Source organism: Bombus huntii, chromosome 8, assembly GCF_024542735.1.
Source record: "Bombus huntii isolate Logan2020A chromosome 8, iyBomHunt1.1, whole genome shotgun sequence".
Classification (NCBI taxonomy): Eukaryota; Metazoa; Arthropoda; class Insecta; order Hymenoptera; family Apidae; genus Bombus; species Bombus huntii.
The window spans coordinates 15,858,978-15,883,505 of record NC_066245.1 but is presented as its reverse complement, the minus strand read 5'-3'; the positions used below and the strand labels follow the sequence as shown (position 1 = coordinate 15,883,505).

Here is a 24,528-nt window from a genome sequence, read left to right as displayed (position 1 = left end):
TTCGTCTGTACTGACGACATTTATCAAAGTTTTCGTCATTATTTGTATGTCTATGACGTCATCAGGTTGGAAGAGATGGGGAGTCCTTCTGTGATAGTTAACTTTCAGGTGTATCTAATAGTACAAATCTATTGGAGGTTGTTATTGCGTTTGTGGCGGATCGGTATCAACAGGACGCCGACAGGTCGAGGCATCAACGCGGCGCAACACCTCCCGGGCGATCCGCTGGTACCAACCGCCAACACTAGAGGGCTACGACGACAACGAGTCTGTCTAACTCGCTAGCGGTCGAATATACGGACGATTGACACAAATACCGCACCTAGCGAGACTCCCTCTACGTCTAAGGCAGGGACTACCGGGCATAGCCTTACTGACGAGTCCACCGGTAGTCCCGGGACGAAACGCACAACTCTCTTTTCATCCGTCACACGTTTATATCAGAATCTTCTTTGGATTTTGCATTCCTTTTTATATCCTTTTTCCCCTCCGGACTTCTTCTATGCTTATTTCTAGAAAATTCTTTGGATGAGTGTGGCAGATCATTTAGATGATGGATTAAGGAATGTCCTGGTTGTATGTTCGAAGTCATCTCCGAATCAGATAATACCGATTATAGTGAAAATCGGTATCAACGATCGAGTAGTTTCATACGCTATTCTTCGTTTTCACTTCAAGATACATAGCTACAGTTGTCCTTTTCTAACGGTATTATTCGCTTACTGTTTGTAAACTGGCGGAGGATTATAGCAGACGTCTGTACGCCATGACAGCTGGATCACGACTATGAATTAATGATGAATTAGTAATTAGAAGCAGCATATATTGACCTGTTTATAAGCGAACATTTTACACACATCTGTCCCATTCTTTAAAGTTGCTTCTCTAGATATAAGACACTTTTTTCCTTCGCAACAGCATTAGTGACAAATAAACGAATGAAAAACGATCGTCTAGTACACGCGGTCTCCGTGAGAGAAAACTACGTCTGTTCGGGAAAGTTTCGCAAGGTCGATGCTATTAACGAGATTCCTGATACCGGTGACGCACCAGTAACGACTGCTATAGGAAGTTGATACTAAAAAGCGACGGATAGTTTGTACACAAATTCCGAGGCGACTCGGTTCAACTTCTTCTATGAATTTGAAACTCGTCGCGAATGGAATTCTTCGTTGAACAGGCGTTCAAATTCGCCGAAAGGAATGGAATTCGACCACTTTCCAAAACTTAAAATATGGATTTAATTGAAGTTTACACCACTCCCCTCCGATGACTATGTATGAGTCGACTAAACTTTCATCGACCAGTGGGATATTTATCGAGGAGAAACGCGATTCTGATGACAGATCGATCGAAAGAAGCTTATGCATATTTTAAAGTATACCTACTCTGCAAATATTATTTTAAGATATATCTGACGACTCCTTTGAATTTAAATCTCGTATTAAAATTCCAACGTTATTGGATTCTATTCTTACTTTGAACTACGTTTAAAATACGAAACATTGTAACCTGCAATTTTTCTTTCCCAGAGAACAAGTATTCTAACGTTAAGATAATAAATCTAAAGATATCCTTTGTGTAAATTATATCACCATAAGCAATACAATGGCTGCAAAAAAAGTATTTACGCATACCTTTATTTCCCAATGAAATGCTTTTTTATCAGCTTTCACGTTTCATTTTTATAGTATCAAATTTTTGTAGCGAATCCCATACAGATAGGAGAAATCATAGTAATGGTTTGAATCAGTAATGAAAAATTGTCGTTTTTATTGTCCACGCGCCAATCTGGAATTTCGTCTCTTGTTTCCATAGATAAGAACTTTACGCGCATACCTCTTACTGCAGTATTGGATTTCTGTCGCCTTTACCTACCACTACCTCCCCTTACACGTTAAACTGCAGTTTACGATTTCTGCTTTACATCCTTTTTACGTCGCGCACTTTTTAGTCGGACTATTGTGATTTATGATCGCGTTATCATCCGTAACATCACGACCAATGAATTCCTTCCATGGATACGATCGGTCGAAGCATTCTTGCCATGTGCGTATGCTAGTCCAAATGGAATCGTATTATTCGATTAAAACGAGCAATCTTGTATCTCCATTGGACAAACAGAAATTATGGTTACGCCGGTAGATCACGTTGGAATTAACGATTTTGAAATTGCTTATGCTGCTCGATTCGAATTTTTGAGATTGGAACTTTAACGTTGAATGTACTAACGTCGATGTAGATGTAGTAACATACGAAATTTGAGCAGCAAAGCATTTTTTATGGATTGTTAACATTCAAACGAATCGCATATAAAAATATTAATATTTTTGCAACTTTTCAAGGATTACGATATGCACATTTGCAAAATTCAAAATTCTTATCCTCAGTTCATCTTTTAAACCTACGTTGGCAAGATTTTGCAATCTTTGGCCTAAATTTAATATTGTATAATCGCGCAGCGTGGCAAGCATTTGTCAGTCACTGAAGAGGCAGCAACGAAGACGATATGAAATTTACATTATTCCCAGGGATTATTTGCGTCAAAACGTAGCGGATGGACGCCGGAAACTCGATGGTTACTGGTAGTTTCACAAGCGACGAGTACATCTTTAAACTGTCCATCAATATTGAACGAAGAAACCGTCGTACCAATCGTCTATTCACGCCGCGACGGCGGCTTGGTAGAGATGCAGCGAAGCGCGAAGGTTACAGTATTACCATGGAAGTACGAAGATCTGTCCTTTGGCCTAGAAGCAGAGGGAATTCTGCTTTCTATGGGAGCCATCCCCGCGAAACCACAACCTGCTCCCTTAGCCAGTCAACCTAGAAACCTATTACAGGATTTCCTAGCGTTTTGCCGCAGCACGACAAGCGTATTTCGCTCCACAGTATTCCCAACTGGACATCTTTAAACGATTCGCTGTTTTAACACGTTCTACACAGCGCCGCCACCCGTTACGCTTGAATTCGTCCCTTGTCGACGATTTAAAGCAAATTTTACATTTTACATGTTCCATCTAATTGGCAATATTACAAATTTATCCCTTTTCCTGGCTATGTCTCTCTCTTGTTCAAATGAAATAGTTAAATTTTTTATGAAAGTGAAAGTATTCTAGAAGAATCATTCTATATTAAATCAACATCTTTTTCGAAATAAGATTAAATCTTTTTGTATCCCAATTTCATTCTTATCTTGGAAAACTTCCAATATCTTTATATATGAAATTTTAATATAAAATTACACGAATCAATAACGATTCTTTCGTTTTACCTTCAAACTGAAGGAATTTGTTAACGATAGAAAACAGTCTTGCGGGTACAATCTTTAAATTCTGAAGAAACTGTAAGTTAATAATTCCTTGGTTTAGTCAACATTCATACGAGACAATAAATAGACTAGGGAGAACCGGCGCAGTCGTTAATACAAGTTAAGAAAGATTTATCGGAGGTTACCAGCAACTTTTGATATTATAGCGTTAATACTCATCATGAAGATCGGCTACCATCGGAGAAACCACATAAAGCGGCTTGACCAGCCGATCTGGAAACCTATTAGGGCATCCCAATGTTTCGCCTTACAGGCTTACTTCATCGCCACAATCGCATCAGGGGACACACCTTCGGCCGAAATCCTAAGCTATTAGCCGGGATTTCTCTTTCCTCCAATTTAAATGATTTATTTCGCGGCGAGCCGACCTATCTCCGACCAAATACCATCCTAGCCCTCTAACATTTTCAGAGAATGCCAGCACTGGCGATATTTCGCCCTGTCGTTGCTGGCCCTTCTACAATTACCTTTCTTCCTTCCTCCCTCCCCTTCTTCCTTCCTTCGATAAAGATCAAATTGAATTGGTAAATTGATAGAGTTTTGTTTACATCCAGGGTCGCAAAAGTATTCGGATATTGGGAAATACCGGTTATGAATATATTATGCGTATTATACAAAACGTTTTGAAATGTAATTGGTATTGTAAGGAAACCTAATTGTCGTAATTTTATTGATGGAGCATGGAACAAATCTAAATACGTGCATCTGTACATAGAAGCTACAAGATATTCAATGCAAGTATAATATTTCGCAGAGGTCACAAAAATATTTAAGCTCGGAATAACTTTCTGGCAAAAAGAGATTCAATCCGTTGTTCCTGGCAATTCGATTGTGGAAACGCGCGTTTATTGCCTCGGTGTATGTACATCTTTATTCGCGTTTTTTGGATATCATCGTACTTTCAGCCTGGCCAATTACAGAATTGGATTTCGTTCAGCTCATTAATCTAAACATCGGACCGAAACGACAGTTCCGCAATCGAGCTAAATGAATATTCGAACGAACAACGGTACGTGTCGAGATATAAAGATTGATTTACAGGTCCCGCAAGTCTGTAGTTGAAACGAAAAAAGTTTTAATTCCCGCCATGGTGTATTAAATAATTCTGTCCGTATCGACGCGATGCCCTCAGCGTCGAAATTGTTCGTATCGCGATAGCTTTCATCGAAACACAGTTATTTTCCCACCTTGAATAGCTTTCGAATACCTCTGAACAGGTTTCCTATTTAAATAGACTCTTCCAAATAAACATTTCCTTTCGAACAGATTTTCCAAACGCTTTTAAAGTGTATCGGTTAATTAATTACGCTTAATTAATGTACAATACGTAAAATGAATCCCAAACCGATTCACGCGATACGTTCATATTGCAGGAAGGTTGTGATTAATTATTTCGTTGATGGAAATTTAATGAATTCTTGGCTGATACGAATTAAAACTTGTTTGTTAATTAAAGTTTGACTGTGTTTCTGATTCTACAACAAAGGTAATTATTCGAATTGACGTTGTGTTTCGTTAAATTTATATTTTAGTCCATCTTTGTAAACATTTAAATTTAAGTGTATAGCAAACAATACGATTTAAAAACATGGTTGGAAATTTGATTTTTAAATATTTTCTTGAATTTATGCTCTAATATTGGTAGAAGGCAACAATAGATTATTCTACGAGCTGCCAGTGAAGGGAATGTATTTTCCTCTCACTAGGGAATCAAAGGGTTCTCACTTCATTCCATCGTAAACCTACAAGTCCCAAGGGCACGCGAGAAACTGCAGATTTGTTTTCGTGTTATGCACGACGTGGTCTTCACCGAGTTGTGGTTTAGTTTGTAAGGTAATCGATATATGCTATCGTAATACAGTTCAATTTTGATTTTAATCTAATTTGCCCTTTTCGAACTCAGCTTTCTAACTCGATCAACTTCCTGACACCTTGAAAACTTCATCATGCTTTTGCGAGTCTCTCCTCTACAACTAAACAGAGTCGATACCACGTTTTATACTTCTATTAACAAGGTACAAGATTTATATAATTTACATTTGCAAATTTAATAAGTAATTATTCATTTGACAGATAGTTTGAGAAATTTGTATATCGAATTACTTTTTACACCATCTTCTATTTGAAGATCGTAGGATGGATATGATAATTGTACGCTTTTGTTGATTATTTTTTTTAATCTCACATTATGATTGAACGAGAGAATTTTAATGACGCAATTAAAAATGAAAACATCCTGTTAGATTCAAAGACGTAAGTTTTTAAAAAATAATTTACAAGTCGCTGAATAATTATCAAGACAAGCAATATTTTGATACTGTAATGTTCGGTATTTTGAAAATTTTGAAGGGAATGAAAGATCATATATTTCGCTTCCAAACCAAATAAAGAAACAATTATGGTAATACGGGATCAAGCGACATACTGAACATACTGAATTTTAATGCTGATTCTTTATGAAAAATAATGTGACTTATCGCGTTATGTCCCTGTAATTTCAGATACAAAATTCACATTGCAAAAATAGTTTCAGTTCCACCACCAAAAATTTCATTCTATTACCCGAGTACCTACATCTCTTCACAACTCTATGAAATCCTCTCTCACCAATTCCAGTGCCTAACCCGATTCATCCCCGATGCATCTGGATCACGATGATATGTTGCAATAACATCGCTGGTCGAAACCTTCTTACGTCGAAAACAGATCGGAAATCCGTTTGACGAAACAAGAGTCTCGCAGACGTCGCTGGTCCACTTTTCTCGACTTATCTTGGAAATATATGTATGATTAAGCAAGTGGTCCGAGACACGAGGAGTACTTTGTAGCCGCTTCTTCCTCAAAATGCAGGAACAAACGTAACCTACTCCGGTCAAAAGAACTGGCCGGCGCGGAAAGAGGATGACTGTTAAGACCTAAGCAGCTCACAGAAAGCTGCTTACGATATTCGGAACGATAGACGCGCTACGCCGCGAGTTACCTTCCGCTCCTTTTAAATGACAGGACCGTCAAGTACGCCAGCATTTCATTATCATAAGTTATGCGGCCTCGACGACGGCTAATGGCCACCGCAAAAAGACGAACACCAGGAAATATCTCGTAAGGCGATTGTAACCGGCACAATACATCGGCATGCGATCTCTGTTGCTTTTAACCATCCCGCTTCCGTCCTACGACCTTTGCTCTCTCTCTCTCTCTCTCTCTCTCTCACACTCTCTTATTATTAGAGAGGAGACTGTACCATGGCGCAATTGTGCAGAATGAATATGATCCAGCTGCGTTTCATCGGCAAAATGACTCTTACGCGTGTGACACTGTTTCGAGTAACTTTGTAACAAATGCTTGTCTTATATTTAATTCGACCTCGAGTCCTGCGTTGTATCGCGAGCTTCTGTCAGTGGTAGTGCGAACAAAGTTGACGCAGATTTCAAAGTCTGTTGGAAATGAGGAATATACTGGTAGAAATTTGAAATTACGATTGCGCGACTTCGTATCGCGATGCAACGTACTTTGCGTTCTTGTAGTTTGCGTGACGCAATGTGTGCTATAGGTAGATTTGTGGCTGAGGAGGTGACGAACACGGTGAAATTTAAAGAAAAGTTGTATGTTTGGTGATTAATAGTTTTTGGATATAGTTGATTCTTTAATACGTAGATTAGTATAATAGAACTTATGATCTGCGAATTAATAGGGAAGTATGGCTATTAGAATAAAGGAATTTCGAGATAGCAGTACATTCGTTTATTCTTATAGCGATTTTTCTATGTAATATCTTTTTTCATTGTTCCTTTTGCTTTATACTTTTCGGTGGCCAGAAATCTTTCGACCAGAATGGGAGATGGTGTTATAAAAAATGACAGTTTGTACTTAAAATTCCGAAATAGTACCAAAACAGAGGTAAATGTGTATAAATGATATATGTATATAGGATAACTTATGTGTTACGACCGTTCGCGGAGAGACGCGATCGCGAGATAGCACGTCAACGAGAGTTGTAAATTCTCGCTACGATCATGTTAATCGACTCCGCAAAATAGTCGTTCCCCTGTTTCGTTTAGGATAACAGAAGTGGTTTAATGAATGTAACACAGTATTAACAGGTTAACATAGAACAATATATTTTACAATAATATGATGTAGATGTTACAGAAATTTGACTCGACTTTGATCTCTAGATAAATTCGTTTGCTCGTCAGATTTATCGAAGTGTCATGTTTGACTCGTCAGAAGGAACTGCCCGCCCTTCGATTATTTTCGTCTTTTCTGGAAGGCAACCTCCACTACGTTCGGATCACGCCACATTCTTTTACGCCAGGTAAAATAACGGCCACGAGTCGACGTTTCTGGAGGTCGCCCTGCTTAATGAACCATGCGCTTGCCACTACAATGTTTGTTTGCCGGGCAGCCGCGACGATCCGTCTGCGACGTCGTAGGACCGCGAGCGACGGTTAGAAAACAGCCTGTGGCAAGCCTCGTGGCGTAACAATATGAATATTTCTTTTTTTTTAAATAGTATCTCAGAGACTCGTTATATTGCTTACGATGATATAAGTTTGCAAGAGAATTTAAATATATTCTGTTAAACACATGAAACAGGTTCTATTAAGACAGTATCAGGTCTTCTCGCCGAGGATAGAACAAAAATAAATACACGTTAGGAATTTAATATTAGCCACTTTCTGTAGTTCAACTTTAAAAAAGGCTACTTATATTCCACAATTATTGAATTTTCTATCAGTATGTGTCGGTGGGATGCAAACAGCGTCATATCGAAAATAAATTTCCTGAAATCCGACGATCGTCGTACGCAATTTCACGTGATCGAATTTACTTTAACCCGAACGTGTCGGCGCGTTACATTTCATTGAACCGTATCAATGACGGGTGACAAATCGCGGCGTGCCCGATAATTATTACATATACGTATACTTTATGTTCTGCCATTGATTAATGGCGTCGCGATAAATTGCAGTTCACCCGATGGTTCAAGTACCAAACCAGCTAGTCGGCGCGCCAACTGGAACCAACGTAACGCTGGTTTGTCTCGTCGAAGCTTCTCCGAAGGCCATTAATTATTGGACACGCGAATCAGGTAAGATTCAATTAACTGTTTCCACCGTCGTTTAGTTTTATTCCTCATTTCGAAAAATATTACTAAAGCTGTAGAGTATTATAGTTCTAACGAAATAGCTTCTAGAAGGAAGCAATTCTGAACAAAAGACAGTTGTACATAGAAGTATTAGTAAATTCTGTATTTACTAGAAATTCTTTATTATATTGATAATTACCATCTACTTTAATATGGACAAATTATTTACTATTAAATTGTTGTTGTTCATGTATTTATATCGAGTATAAATGTGCAAGAATATTTATGTAAATATCAAGAATAAAATACATATAATAACTTATCTGAAAGATACGACACATTTTTATTTAAATATTTCTCCTTTGTTACTATTTGTAAAAATACGAATATGTATAAATATCGAAAGTTCATTCACACTGCACTTGTCAAATTTGTTCTCTTCCTTTGTTAGACATAATTTAATTTTATCAAATTATGATGTATTTTAAACTTTCCTTTGTTCACCACTGTATAAAAACCAGACATAAGATTTTATTTTTCGAGTCGAAGAACATGAATCGATAGATAGGTTTATTAAATCGCACGCGATGGAAACTGAATTTTCGTTGGCTGGCTGAGTAAAATAATAATTCGCCGAAGCGTGTTCGCTGGCGAGCCACGAAGATAAGTCACGTACAGAAATTTAAATGCGAAGCGAAGCCGAGCATTGTACGGTTCGAAAATTCCCATTCTACGGGATCCTTAGGACACTTTCTTTACTTTCTTATGGTGTAACGTTCTGTGGAACGAAGTTAGCACAATTTGATACGTTTTATATAAAATTGTTTCGCGAAGATTAGTTATATATACGGATTATTTTAAAATGTTAAAGAACCATGAGAAAAGAACAGTGCTTTTACCTTTGTTTAATTGGTATTTGTTTACCATTGAAATGCCTTAACAATTTTTCTATAGTAAACCATATAAAGTTCGACGCTTGACGTATTTTAGTATACGTTGGAAATCCATTTACTTCTAGTAAAAATAAAATCTGGCGTTCCTCTCGTAGTTTAGATATTAATGCTCGAATAATTTTTTAATTTAAGAAAAGAAAATACGTGGAGCAATTTTTGTAGTATGCACACGCTACGAAAAGACATTCGTGTGTATATAGAGAAAATTATCCGTGTAAATGTTGTACGTTACGCGCTAACAACCATATGACGATGGTTTGTGTTCGCGTGATTACGAAAGAACTTAGAAACTCCTACTTTATACATTTATTTATTTAATGCTATAATCGTACAAATAAAATTATGATCGTCCAAAGTACTGAAAATTTGTATGATGTTTCAGCAGGTAATTTTTAAAAATATAAATCCTTTTTCTGTCTCAGGCGAAATGATAATTAGCAATCACAAATACTCGATGTCAGAAGTGAAGACATCCGTGTACAGTGTACAGATGCGCTTGGTAATTATGAATCTACAGAAACAGGATCTCGGTGGTTACAAGTGCATCTCAAAGAACTCGATCGGCGACGCAGAGGGAAACATTCGACTTTACGGTGAGTTCTCATGGATAATACGTTTACGAAGATCGCAAACTCTCAACTTCAGTGCTTTCCAACTTCTTCCTCTACCTCCGTTTATGTTTACCTATCAAAAAGAATTTTTCTTCTTCGCGACTACAGGCACGCCCCCATAATACACATATGCACGGCTTTTTTATACGAAATTGTTTCGATAAACAGAATTTCGTTAGGAATGCTAACAAAAGAGAACAAAACAAAGTTCGCAAGGAATATCGGACTTCTAAAGGATGGGCGGGTGTTGCTAATTACGAGATAAAAAGATGAAGCGATGATAAATGTGAATTAAAAGGTGAATAATATTAACAGTTATATACATTGGAATGTATTACTTCAGCTTTCTTAATTTTTACATTTCTTTAAAAAAATAAAATAAGGAATATTCGCTTATTGAATTATATTCAAATTACAAATTCTTCTTCAGAGAAATTATTTATTAGTATTATTTCGTTTTCTTTTCTCTTTTTTAATACGTTCTATATGGTAAACGTGTCTCACGAAATCGCGATTCTGCGCAATCCAATGTTAATTATATCGCATATATGTGTTGCGTTACACTCGCTTAATTAGAGACAGTGCGATAAAAATTATAGTACGGCATGAGGAGAGTCAACACAAAGCGCAGTATAAATAAAATAAAATTATATTTCTATCTTAATTGCTAATTAATCACTGTTTATTATGGATCATCGAGAAGAAATATGCCATTACTTGCTTTCAATCAGAAAAATGTACAATAGAAAAAAAAAGACACAGAAATCTACACTATCATTGTATACAACGAGGATTATATTTTTGTAAAGAAACCTAGAAATTAAATTCTAAATTAAATCTAATCAAAAATCTAATAAATGAAAACTAACAAATTAAATTCGTATTTCATTTAAAAATGAAAATATGCATACGATTAAATCACACATAAAGAATCTAGAGAAAAAGCGGTTCTAAAGATAAAATCATTAGTTCAACAATACTATGCGTAAAGATAAACTTTAATAGAAAAAATTTCATGCTTCTATGGTGTCAGTGTATAAGTTAGGATAAATGGTACATCGTAGATAGTTCAAGGAAACAGAGCTATGGGTGATGAGAACCGACCGCTCATAGTTGTCTGCTTAGCTTTAAGGTCAGCAGGCGATGACGTGTTGGTGGTCACGTGAAATCCTTGCGAGGCACGTTGGCTTAGGCCAAAAGGGATATACATGCGGATGTGTGGGCGTGTGTATGTGTGTGCTTACAGCGACTGCCTGCGTGAAGACAAAAGTGAACGGTACAACGAGTATGAGCGAACGTCTCTTCTTAGCTAGCAATAAAATAATAGTTCAGTCTCCTGTAACAGTCATCCGCTCTATCATCCCTACACTTCTGAACATTAAAACATTAACGACTGCCGCTATTATCGTGCGAAAAAACATTTTCTTTCTATACTTTTCTTGTTTACCGAACAAAATGCGATTGTCCCATTTCTGCGCTAAACCTTCCGTATCATAATGTAATTATGCATTATTATAAAAACTGATATAAATTCTCATTGCTGCTTTCAAAGTTTTATAATATTATGCGATACAGAGTTATATTATCGCGCAACAATTTTATGAAAAAGTAGGAAACCAACACGTGGAAGAATAATAATTCGCGTATGCGTCAAACTGTCAGGTTTCACGGCGTATGCGGATTATTCAGAACCGTTGTTAACAATTTACATGCAAATCAAAGATAAATGTTCGTACAGAATAATTGAAATAGTCGCATTGTTGATATACGGGAGATATCGCGAATAATAACGATTCCCGATGATAGAAATAAAATGTGATATTTCTTGAAACAAGCAGCAGCGAATAAATTTCGTTGAATTCTGCAAAATTTCTCGGTTAACCGGAAAACGCAGACAAAGTAGATCGTATGACATAGTTATTCACGATATATATGGTGTAATGGTCGTTCACCTAATGACAATGGCAATTAGCATTGATTATTAATTTGAGCGTAATAGCTGGAGTATCGGGTTGGAATTGGCCAAGCTGCTTATTTTTGCGAAACCGATGGTTATCGTCTGCTCCGGTTTAGTTCTCTAACGCAAATCCAAATTTGTTTCGTTGCGACTCCCAACGCGAAAATGTTCGTTCGACTATCGGCAAGCAAAAACAATGTCACACGTATATATCGTTCGTATCGTGTCGCGAAACGATAGATTTTTATTCTAAACAAAATAAAGCTGACGTTTTATTGGTTGAATAGTAATTTGCAATTTAGCGAGGGACGTATTCTACTACATTTTTAGAGAAGTGTCGCGATATTTTAACTCGATATAATATAGAATATACACGGAATGAAAGTGTCAAAATCCTCTCTAATCTGATGGAACGATTGATGGAGAAAGATAATTTCGAGTTAACAATATGCATTACTTCGAAGAGCTAAGTTTATGAATATAATCGTTACGGTTAAACTCGCGTATTAAAATTTTCTATATAATTACGCTCGTACGTGTTATAAATACGAAACCTATCGTACATTCGAAACTTCATTCTTCAAACTTAAATTAAAATCCAATGAAAGAATGTTAAATAAAACATACTAATAATGATCCTATAAATATCTACAAAATTCATTAACTTTCCAGTTGATCAAATACTCTAGATTATCTTGAGTAGGTCAGCAATAAAAAATGTTTGTAAACCCATCGGCATAATTATCGGCGGAGTGATAATTTTCTAAATATAAAATTTCGTTAACCATTTCCGTCCCACTTGTTTCGTACGATGAAAAATCCCGAGTGCGCTCAAAAAGGGAATTTCATTTCCAAATAAACGTGGAACTTGTCACGACATATTGTTTGCTGGCCGTACTTAGCAATATAAATTTTCGAATAAAAGTTGCGCAGGACAACGCGTATGTTGCACGTGTATGTTGTATAATGAAACTGCAACTTTAAAATGATCGAATTTATTACGACGAACTACATGGTGTAAATCCACAGGGACGAAATTATGAAACAAAATTCAAACTTCAAGATAATCGTACTTATCTACGTCCTATGTGTTATCGTTCAATCAATGTTTATCTCAAAAAGAAAAACAGACGAAAAATACTAACTGTGTAACGTTTCAATCTAAAAGAGATGAAAGAGAATGATTATGGTTGTCGTGACGAAGGCACGCGGTGCGCGTTGGGCGTTCAGGCGCGAATCAAACGATATCCAGAAAGACGTAACAAGTGGAGTAAAACCGAGTTTAAGTATTTACAAGGAAATCACTGTAACACGCAGTCCATTATCAGCGCGCGAATCGGCTACGCCCCCGCGTTTAATGACGGAAATTTTATCGCGTAAGCCGTGTAAACTAACAAAGCCGACGCGTGTATTATCGTCCACGGGGAGTGTGTATGCAAAGATTGTCCTGGCTCGCGCGGCGTGCTCCAACTTCTCGTTGAAGTCACGCGATCAGATAAACTCGGGGGATTAACCGTTAAACCGAAGCGAAGGTATAAACGGAGCGTGAAGAGAACGACGGGAGAAAAGAAAGCAGAGAAACGTAACGGGTGGAATTTTACACTTGAACACAAAGTCTGGTTGTGACCTATAACAGGTCAATTGCGTTCAACATCCTGGCCAAGTTTCAAGCTGAGAGCAGGATGCAATGATTGAAATAGTTTGATAATTGTTTGAAATATTTTTGGCCGAGAATCCTGATGAGTTAAAGTGAACTATAGGAAGCATACTTCTCCCGGTTGTTGTACCGTGGTCGCTTAGACCATTTGATAAACTTGTAATTTGGAAACTGGAGAGTCTGAATTAGTAATGATATCTATTACATAGGATGATAAAAGATGGATCGGAGAATGCTGAATGATTTATAATTTTCACTAGGAATAAAACTAATATTCATCAGAGTAGTACATTATTCGATGCTTTATTTTTAAATCGAAAAGAAATTGAACGTTCTTTACTATGATGTACATAAAAGTATAGAAATTCTGATTAATTTTGATAATTTTGAATAAACGAATATCAGTGCGCATTTAATATTTAATATATAAACTAAGTAATTCGTTATCGTTTTATTAAACTCAACTCTCGAAAAAGCCGCATCATTTACGCTATTATATGTTAGCTTATTTAATACGCACGAAACGTCATTTTAAATTGTAAAAATATAACGGTAATACCCGAGTTATACGAACATGATTTCAAACCCTCCAAATATACAAATGGACGAACAAATCGAACAATCAAATAGACAAAGAACCACAAGCATGTCTGCAGAGAGGAGAATAGTAAATCAGAGATGCGGTCGTGGGTGGCACACCCTGTACAACAGACACGATCGAGGGTGGCTAGAAGAGAAAACGAGGAGAAAAAAGAGGGTACAGATGGAGAAGGAGAGGATATATAGGAGTATAGCAGTAGCAGGAAGCATCGCATAGAGGAGGGTGGGACGACAGTGGCGAGAGATGTTGGCACGTCACGTCAAGGGCTAAAAGTCCGCGAAACAATATCCAACCGCCGGCCCATCCTACCCCAACGCTACATCTCTCTTCCCTTTTCTCTTGCTGCTGCTTCTTCTGTTCCGTATTAGTTATCGTTTATCAGGCCGGCCAGACAAAACGCGCCGCCGGGAATTGGGTGAGCCATCTGTTGCCAGACATGATCGATAAAAGTCCGCCAAGTGCTATCAGTGCTAAACTGCTATTTCGACGAGCTGCCGCACGTTTCACCCTTCCATTCCCCCTCGTTCCAGCCTTCCTCTCCTCCACCCTGTGGCAATGTCTCGTTTTCTCGTGCCCCTTTGTCGAGCGTTCCACCACCTCTCGCGATTTCTTTTTCCTGCTTCTTCTTTTCAGCTTCCAGCCCCGCAACATCTGTCCGGGGCCAGATCCGATCGCGGAAGTGTATACGCAATAAATTGAATCCGGCCTGCAAATTGCTCGTTACGCTTTGCTTGGTCGATTAGGCTTTTTGCGGGCGCCAGCCGGCAAATTTTCGATGCAGGATAGAACCCGAGAATGGGTTCCACTTTTTTGGAAGCGGTTATACCGCAAGACGTGCGCCATTTCTACTCGTACCTTGATGGCTTTTGCCGAAGGGTCGTGATGATAACGTTAAGGATATCTTCCAGTTTTCAACGACAACGATGGATGCAAAGAGTTTTTCTTCGGGACTTCGCGTTTTTGTAAGATCAATCTATTGTGTGTAATTAAGCCATTAAGGATCAAATAATATACAATATAGTTAACCATAATATTATAATTTATTTAAAAGAAGAATTATAGAATCTAGGTAAGAGAAATGGTGACGAGGAAAGTATTAAGCGAACTCGTGACATTACTTTTCGTAGACACGATGTTAAGAAACAAAATTCGATTATTTAGATTAATTGAAAAAAGTTGCGAATGAAATGTCGCTTTAACGAATTTCCTTATCCTTGCTTTATCTCCCCTCGCTAAATAAAGGGAGAAAACTGGTTTGCTTGCTTTTGTATTTTCGTAATTTCGGTGAATTACTTGGGGTATATAATAATTTTAGAAAACAATATCGAAAGAGTACGGCGGAAGCGACGAAACTTCCCGTTTCGCCTTTTCCAATTTCTGGTGTGTCAATTTTGCAACACATGGCCCTTGCGTTATCGCGATGGAAGATTGCAGTTTCCTTTTGTTTTTTTCTTTCCTTTCTTTTTTTTACCTGAACATCGGACGATTCTTAAGAAACTTTGAACAAATTGTTTCTTTACTAGTTATAAAGGCTTTGAAGAATTATTTTATTAGAAATAATAGATGAATATTAATATGCATATAATTAGCATCAATCTATTATATGATCGATTGATATTTCTTTAAATTAAGCATGAAGTCATCAAGGATTCTATAATTCAAATGAGAAACTTCTTTCATTTTTATTATCTTCATTTTATATCAGAAACTTTATGTGTACGTCTGAAATTTTATCGACACGAGAATCGCAATAAAAATGAAATTCAAATTTTTAAATATATTTTAGTGAGAACGTCCTATAGGACATTCATCGTGCATTCGTTCGAATCAGTAAAAATATTATATAAAACTGTATTTATATTTCCATATTTTATATAACTATCCTCATATTCGTATTTCAAAGCTCTGAATAATTATGCAGAGACTAACTGTTTTATTAAATTTTATCATTTTTCACCGAATATTTGCAAATATTGTAGTATCATGGATGAGGGGCCTGGGGGGTGTCGTGTGAATTATAAACGAGCGGTTGCTGAGCATGTATGTAGTGAGGCTAGGACAAAAGACAAGGGATTGCTAGGGGACAAAGAACGAATTAATAACAGTATAAGTTGAGATGTCAGAGAGTGCGGATTGCGTTGATGAGAGTCGTTGATTAATTATTCAGTTGTGTTAATTATTATACGTTTGCTGCGATTAGTTCATGTTTAACAAACATTATTCTCTGTTCAATTAACAGCTGTTCAATCTACTTATCATTAATAAACTAATTAAAGTAGTTACGATACTACAATATTATTTGCAATTATTTTTTATATACTGTGAATTTTTGAAACTTGATAATTTAAATAAAAACGAAAGATAAACGCGATCCATTTAGAATTAATTCCCGACAGTCGAAATTACGCTGACGGAAACAAAAATTTTCCAACAACGAAGCAATAGAATCGTAAAGAAATTTTAATATAACAAGTTACACGGTTTCGCCGTAGGGGAGGGGATGTAAAAACTGAAGTATTTTTATGAAACCGCAGCACAAATTTAATATCGCATGTAAACAGTTGCACGGAGATGCCCAGAAGATATTAGTGTTAGTAGAGTACATGTCGATACATGTATAAATTGAATCCACTATAGAAATTCCTCGTCAAAGAGATGCATTCTTGCTTCCTCTTTTTCCGCCAATACCGCCTCCTATGTAATGTGACGTCGAGCGTGAAAATACTCCACTCCACAACCCTGGTATAGTTTCTATCACGAAGTTATGCATGTGCAAAAAAAAAGAGTGTATGGCGTCTGATGTCACTTAAATTGTCCCACTAACTACCAAGCGTGTCGTTAGTCCGAAACGTATCGTGTAGCCAATTTTTTATGCAGCACATGTTTGAAATATTGCTTACACGAGTAAAGAATTTTTTACGCGAACAAAATTTAATTTCATATTATACGTTGCATAATATCGAAATTTAAGAGAAATAGAGTTCAGATTAAAGATTTGCAATCTATTAACTGAGTACACAAATGCGTGGCGCGATGTCTGATCATGTACCGTACTATACCACTAGCTTTGGATAAAACACTACTTATAATTTCTGCAGCAAGAAAATATATAGCCATACTATGAGTAAAATTTAATAACATGAAAATACCGTTGTGTGTGTGTGTGTGTGTGTAAACCCATCTCAAGTCCACGTTTATAAATTTCCATGTTTTGTATAATATTTTAAATATCTTTTTAAAAAATACACTATATTCTTCCTATTATTGATGAAGAATCTGACGAGCGATATTTTCCATTAAACTTCGTCCTCTTCGATAAAACCGAGAAAAATGAAAAATTTTATTAATTCGACTTAAAATGATTTCGTTTATTTCAGATATGGATCTACCGAAACACTCGAAGAAACTGGGAGACCGAAGATTGGACAGTGACACGAACGAAGCGGTCAACGATCGAGATCACAGACTGACTAACGTGTATCAAGGCTCTTTACGGGAAACGGGTTCAACCTTGGAACCATTCTTCAACGGCGACGACGCATCCTCGTCGACGTCCTCAAACGACATTTTTCCACCCGCCTCTTGTATTCTTCTAATAACATTGTCCCAACTGCTCGCTTTGACGTAAAGAACACTATAAAAAGAAAACACGTGAATACAGAAGGAACGAAGAATCATGCGTTTACTTCAACGACGACGGTCGATCATTTTTTTTCCCGTGTGTCGATGCATATCGATTTCTGTGCTGCGTTATACTCGTCGACAGAGAGAAAGCAAGTTGATTACGGAAAGATTAGTAACAAGTTTGTGTTGATATCTCATCGTTGCATTTGTTCGATCCCTCCATCGATGATACACTACCGGATCTAGCTGACGAATTAGAATCGAAAGAGGTTGTATCTGTTTGAAGAGTTCGTTCGGTAAGTAATGATACATACAGATTTCTATCTCATGTTATATAATTTTAAAATTCTATCACTTTTAATTTTTGTTAATTTTTGTTAATTTGGTTTAATATTTTACCGAGTATTCATTTTGAATTTTATTCATTTTTGGTTAGAAAATATTATTTTCATTTATTTATTTATAATTCGTTTCTTATCTTTATTTGAATTTTTTCCTTTTTATGTATTTATCGTGGATATTATAAAATAAGATCACAAAACGATATGAAAATATTTTTCGACGTATTTCGAGCAAAATATTTCTTACATACTTCTCCTATACAACTTGTACAAATTTTGATATTTCATTTTACTTGGATTTAACTTTTTCTACAACTTTTCGCAACGTATTTGCCTAGTTTGAAAGTACTAAGTATCGTGTAATGTAAAAGCAAGTTTAACTGAATTAGAAGAATTTTATACGAAACTTCATGATCTTCATCGTTGAAGGACTGATAAAAATATCGCACGAGCCTTATACATTTTTATCTAAAATTGGATAATTCATTATGCTGGACCAAAATATATATCGCATCATTCCGACTTGAATGAAAAACTGTTATTTATTCGAACTTTGTTATTAGTTCTTTGAATTTTAAAAATTCGTAACTTCTGATTAAAGCAAATTTGCAAAACACAGAAGTTGGAATGGTAAACAATTAGCGCCCGCATTTTGTATTTATTTATTACAAAATTTTCAATTATCATATTTCTACCTAAATATTAATCTTCCATATTTTTTTCTATCCATGTGCAACATTTTCTCTAGAAAGCTGAACTGAACAACAAATTATCAATCCAGAAAAATAAGTATTTAACTAATATTTAAATTTTATTAACAAACCTTTCAGTAGAATCTTATCTTCGAACATTTTATAACACTTCATTTATTATTTTACTAGTGAATAATTTCACTAGGTTAAATTTTGGTTATTTGTAAACAACACGTTTTGCAAGTAATACGCAAACGCTTGGCAAGCGATAGATTTAAATTCGTTACGTCGCCGAGGTAGGCATTTTTATCTCTCCAATTAAGAAGACACGTCTCGTTAGAGCAATTTCACCATCCACCTGTTACTCTGTAATCCACTTGACCTACGTGTATAAGTCCACACTTTAATGTAGCACCACTTACACGATCTTTCAACAAAAGAACCAGACCAGAGAAGTATTTTAAAGTGGTTTTAAAAATACGCGCCAATGTGCCAGGTAGTTAAATACAGTAAATGACTATAAAAACTAAACCGCTCGAAGAAAACAGGAAAAACATTTAAAGAACCGAAAAAACAGTACGCTTGGCTTACTAAATTATCTTTTTCATCAATTCACGCGTAATTTCAGACGAATTGTTAAACAATACGAAATTCATTATAGTTGGACCTAGTTAATTAGTACGTAATATATGCAATGATCCGAAAATTCTTTTTATAGTCACTCCTAACAGTAACTTTTATTTAAAGGAAACATGCATAAAATCAAAAACAGGATTACAAATTACTGCCAAATAGAATATCAATAGAAACAACGAAACAAAAAGTAATGATTTTCTGATTTCTCCATCTCGTTAATTCTCTCAAATTAATCACCCCTTTCAGTTACCAAATAATACTTGGTAAAAAGAGGGTAATTGTTTCGGCTGGACAATTTATCGAACGAATTTCTACTCGAATTTTTCCTCGCGTACACCGCTTGAACAAATGGAAAAAAATCGACGGACTGATTCCTTGTTTATTCAGACCGCGAAACGAGTCGAACCTTTAGTCGTACCGCGATAAACTTGGGTCACGAGTACAATTGCACGTCGACCAACAGGGGTACGTTATTGTATCAGAGCTGACGAACGTGAAATTAATATTCTAATGAATATCGGAGAAACGTAACGGCAGAACGAAGATCTCGTCGTGAATCTCGTCATATCGAACAGCTCGCTCCACCGTGCGATTGTCCGTTCTAGGCTTAACGAGATATCTCGTTAGCACTGCATGTTCGCCTTCTCTATCTCTCTTCGACGACCGGTCTGTCGAATTGTCCGATCTGTTGCAATGATAGAATTATTAAACCCCGGGCTCGTTTACTTTTTTCTTGTCCCATCCTCATCTCTACCCTTGTTTTTCCCCTACTTTTCTCTGTCCCTTTTCACGTTATGTTTCACGGATTCATGTGTCTTTTTTCAACGTGTGAACACGCATATGGAGGGCATGGAATAAAATCTGTTCCCTTCGTATCCGACTCGCTGGATTATTATGATCGTTGACGGGGATATCAGACAACCGAGATAAATGCGAACGAATGAAATTTAGTTACGCAAATGTTGCTCATCATCGGTTCACAAAGGATCATGTGCGTAGATGCTACATTGATCAACTCTATAAGATAAAAGGAGCGACGATATTGCAAATACTATTTTTTAAATTCATTTTAGAATTTGCTATCCTTTATATCTTCTTCTTGCGACGAATAAACTTATTGACGTAAATAAATCGTGTATTTGTATGATGAAAGTAAAAAATTAACAAAAAGTAGAATTGAGCAGTTTGATTTCCAAGAAATCATGCAGAGATTGTTTAACAATTTGTTGTTCGACAGCTCTTGATCATTTTTCCTTTCATTTAATGTTTCTAGTGAGGTTTTTAATTCTGTTATTTTGATTCTTCGTTGAAGTGTCAGAAAATCTTGGAATATGTCCTCTGGGGTCCTTACAAATTTTTCTATACTAATAAATACAATTAAAAATGCCAGATACATATATACTATTCGTACATCATATCCGTTTCACTAGAATATCTAAAATTTGAACGCAAATATTCAAAAGAAATTTCACTGTTGGTGTAGGTATCATCGAGAGGAAACATATAAATTGTATCATTCTATTCTCTTGTTTCTTGTATTACGTAGGAGGACAAGGAATAAATTGGCAATTATTAATAACCTATACGAATCCAATACATATCCCTAATCAATTATAAAGTAGCGATATGATTTCACATTTTTAAGCAACGATTAGGAGTACACAAGTCTGAAGATATTGTTAGATTTCTAATAAATACGAAAAAAATTGTACAGACGAACTGAGTTTATGGTAATCGTTACACGAATACAAAGTTAATGTACTTTTCGTGAGAAAAGATTTTATCAAGCTTAGAAAACTTTTGAATAAGTTTTGCCAAGTTCATCCACTTTGGTAGCATATTATACGTTTCGTGGATGTCCCAATGTTTAATAAATTCAAAAATGAAAAACAGTTTATTCTTGTGAAATGGAAATTTATTATCACAATTGTTTACATATTTACATATTAATTACCGACATTTAATACAATATCGATTGATAATTAGCTAGAAGAATTTTATTTGTTTCTTAATTTCAGTAATTTTTTCTAGTTACTCGTAACTTTCATTGGACTTTCATTCCTTAAAAATTTGTTTTTCCTCAAAAATTATATCACTTACACGGAAAAGATAAACTCCCATCATACCGAAAAATATTACGCCTCTGATCAAGATATCATCGATTTTCTGATCTATAAAATTTTGAAATGAAATTTTATATATATAACGATGCAAAAATTACAAAGTAATCACGTATACGTTGTACGAAAATGACAGTATAACGATAACGATAAACGCAGTTTCCTGACAAAGTATAGTTAATTCATTCAGCGTGCAGCGTGCGTTTTGCTCCCTTTTACAAGAAAGTCTCGTCGCTCATATACACGAATAAAAGGAAAAAGAGAGGAAAAACTGGAAGAAAAAAGAGAGCAAGAGACGAGATAAAGATCAAAAACAAAAGAGTCGTGCAATAAAGCACAAACTCATTAATTAAAGTCGTCGTATGAGCAAGAAATGAAGTTGTATCCGTGCTTTCGATACTGTTATATCGGTGTGCATGCACAGAACGCCACGTTGTTCGTATGATGAGCTTCCACCGTATGTAGTGTAAAAACGAATAAAAAAATATTATGAAAAAACGAAGAAACGCAAAAGTGGAAAATATTCCGAGCTAGTAAGAATGTAAGAAATGTATCCCTTTGCTTTTGCAACCAACAAATAAAGAGAGAGAAAAGTATCGTTGAGCATTATTATGGCGAGTCATGGATGATTCTGTACGGATGTATGAGAGGGTGTGTGTGCATCTTAAACGGGTATGTAATGTTAGGAAATATATGTACGATTTTTACGTACAAAAAGAAAACGAGCAAAATTTCATTTATCCTATGTATATAGATAGGTTATGCGATTTTTTAAATTTACATATTTTGAATTATCATATACATGATAATGATATATGATAGTAAATAATATTATATTTGTGAGATGGAACTATATCATCTTGAGTTATATTATTAATATTGCGTAGGATGTTTAATATATTTTTGAAGTTTCTGTTGGAATAAAGAGACTGAGATATGATTTATTTCTCACTATAAATCAAAGTAAAATTAAAGTTTTGATTTATAAATAGATCGCACTTTTGCTAGACAACTTGACAGATTTGTTGAGAAAACGCAGTTTTCTAGGATTCTTTACGAATAATATTCCTTTCAATCATATTAAAAGGGTATTAAAAAGAAAGTAAAATAATTCACTTCAGTTGAAAGAACGTGCCAAAGTGTGTGAATTTGAAGTAGTGACGCCGCGTTTCATCTATTAATCGCTTTTGATCTTCCCTTTTAAATACATTCTAGTTAATGAAATTTTGTTTTAGAGGGATGTATCAGTGTTTGATGCAAAATGTTAATGTTACGACAATGTTTCCGATAACGACATCATCCTGTTAATAACTAAGAAATCTTTTATCGGACAATTTTGTATAAACAAAGCAACTAGTTCACAGAAGATCGTACGGAACATTTTATTTAATTAGTAGCTGAAATATAACGAACGCCAGTTTAAACAAATTTCCCTTTAACTTATTCGACGGAACAAATTCCTTTGTTGCGTGAGAAAATAATCCTTGTTCTTGACGTCCGATTTAATAATTACAGTCAAAGATTTATTTAAAAGAAAAAGTGCGGTTCGTTTAGGAAGAAAGTAAGAAATTACGCGAAGATTTTTAATTTTGTTACTCTTCCAGTGATGATAACTCATTAATTGAAATTTTTATGGTAGAAATCTTATATTTCATGGCTTAATATAATTTTTAATGTGGTAAATTTGAAATGCGGAATTCAAATATTTGAGAATTTAATATGAATGAAAATTCAGCAACGATTCAGAAGACGAAAAATAGAAAACGAGGAAGATGGTTCCATATAAGTTGATAATTCACAAATAAACAACATTTCTACACGCAATTGCAAACATGCGAAATGAATGAATATGAATGAATCGATGACTGTTAGTAACTAGAAAGAAGAAATTATGCGACATTTAATATTAGTGAATATGAGAATACATTTATGTGTAGATTGTGTAAAATACGAAATATAATGAAACGATATTATTAAAGTTATTGAATTGTTGGCTGTAGGTGTTTACGACGTTTATATGATATATATATAATATATATATAATATATATAATATATATATATATAATAGAGTGTAAGATATAAATAAAATATGAAATCAAATTACATAAAAAAATCGGCTTTCCATGGTTTGGTAACATGAAACAAAATCTTAAATATCGAAAAGGATTCCATCAACCATTTTCTTTAAACAATAACACGAAAATGATAAAGAGAAAAGTTGATAGAATTTTTATCGTTAGATAATTTAATTAACATTAACAAAGAAATTTATTCACAGATTATCATCATGAATATCATCGATCATTTCTAAATTATAAATTTCAATTCATCTGCAAAATTATAGGGAGAATGAAACGTGTAAGTGAATGAAATGTATATTTATGCAAAGCGAAACAATCGATATAAAAGCGTATTGTAAAATATACTATATTATTTAATTATTAGTACACTGATTCTGAGTGGATGTAAATATTTTTGTTCTACGAACCGTTTTTATTCTATTATATTAAAAGATCCAGATAAATCTCATGTTACGAGGCAATCGGGAAACATAGCATGTTTAAAAAAATTAAAGGAAATCGCATAAATATAATGTATCTCTAAAAATGTACCGAATTTAATAGAGTAAGTCGATCGACGCGCGGGTGAAAACTATCAACGAGAAACAGAAATTAAAGCTCATATCGGATAACATATCGGGTGGCTTTTCACCCCCGTTGAATTTTTCCTTACATATCCGGGAAATACTTTTTTTGGGATTTCTAACTCGAATTTTAAGCGATTTCGACCGAAATCTTCGAGACTTTCAGGACCTGGATTTGTGTGATGTAAGTTATTTTATTTTGAAAATGCTCTGTCACATTGTCAATATTGTAATTAATTTCATTAGGTAACCAAAGATGGCTTAACATTT

At 35.3% G+C, this 24,528-nt stretch overlaps 1 protein-coding gene across 4 annotated transcripts in view; it reads left to right on the top strand.

Annotated features, from left to right (window-relative positions):
• The window catches only part of LOC126868419 (lachesin-like), a 223,513-nt gene that overhangs the window by 162,569 nt on the left and 36,416 nt on the right, over window positions 1-24,528 (top strand). For 2 of the 4 annotated variants that reach the window (XR_007690600.1, XR_007690601.1), the window contains exons 7-9: window positions 8,304-8,423; window positions 9,796-9,966; window positions 17,577-18,119. Coding sequence is in view for 2 of the 4 variants with exons in the window: in XM_050623808.1 (XP_050479765.1) it covers window positions 8,304-8,423; window positions 9,796-9,966; window positions 17,577-17,827 (542 nt within the window). In the remaining 2 variants the exon portion in view is untranslated. Of the gene's footprint in view, window positions 1-8,303; window positions 8,424-9,795; window positions 9,967-17,576; window positions 23,595-24,528 lie in introns of those variants that run through there. The other 2 variants (XM_050623808.1, XM_050623807.1) reach the window with 1 other exon arrangement.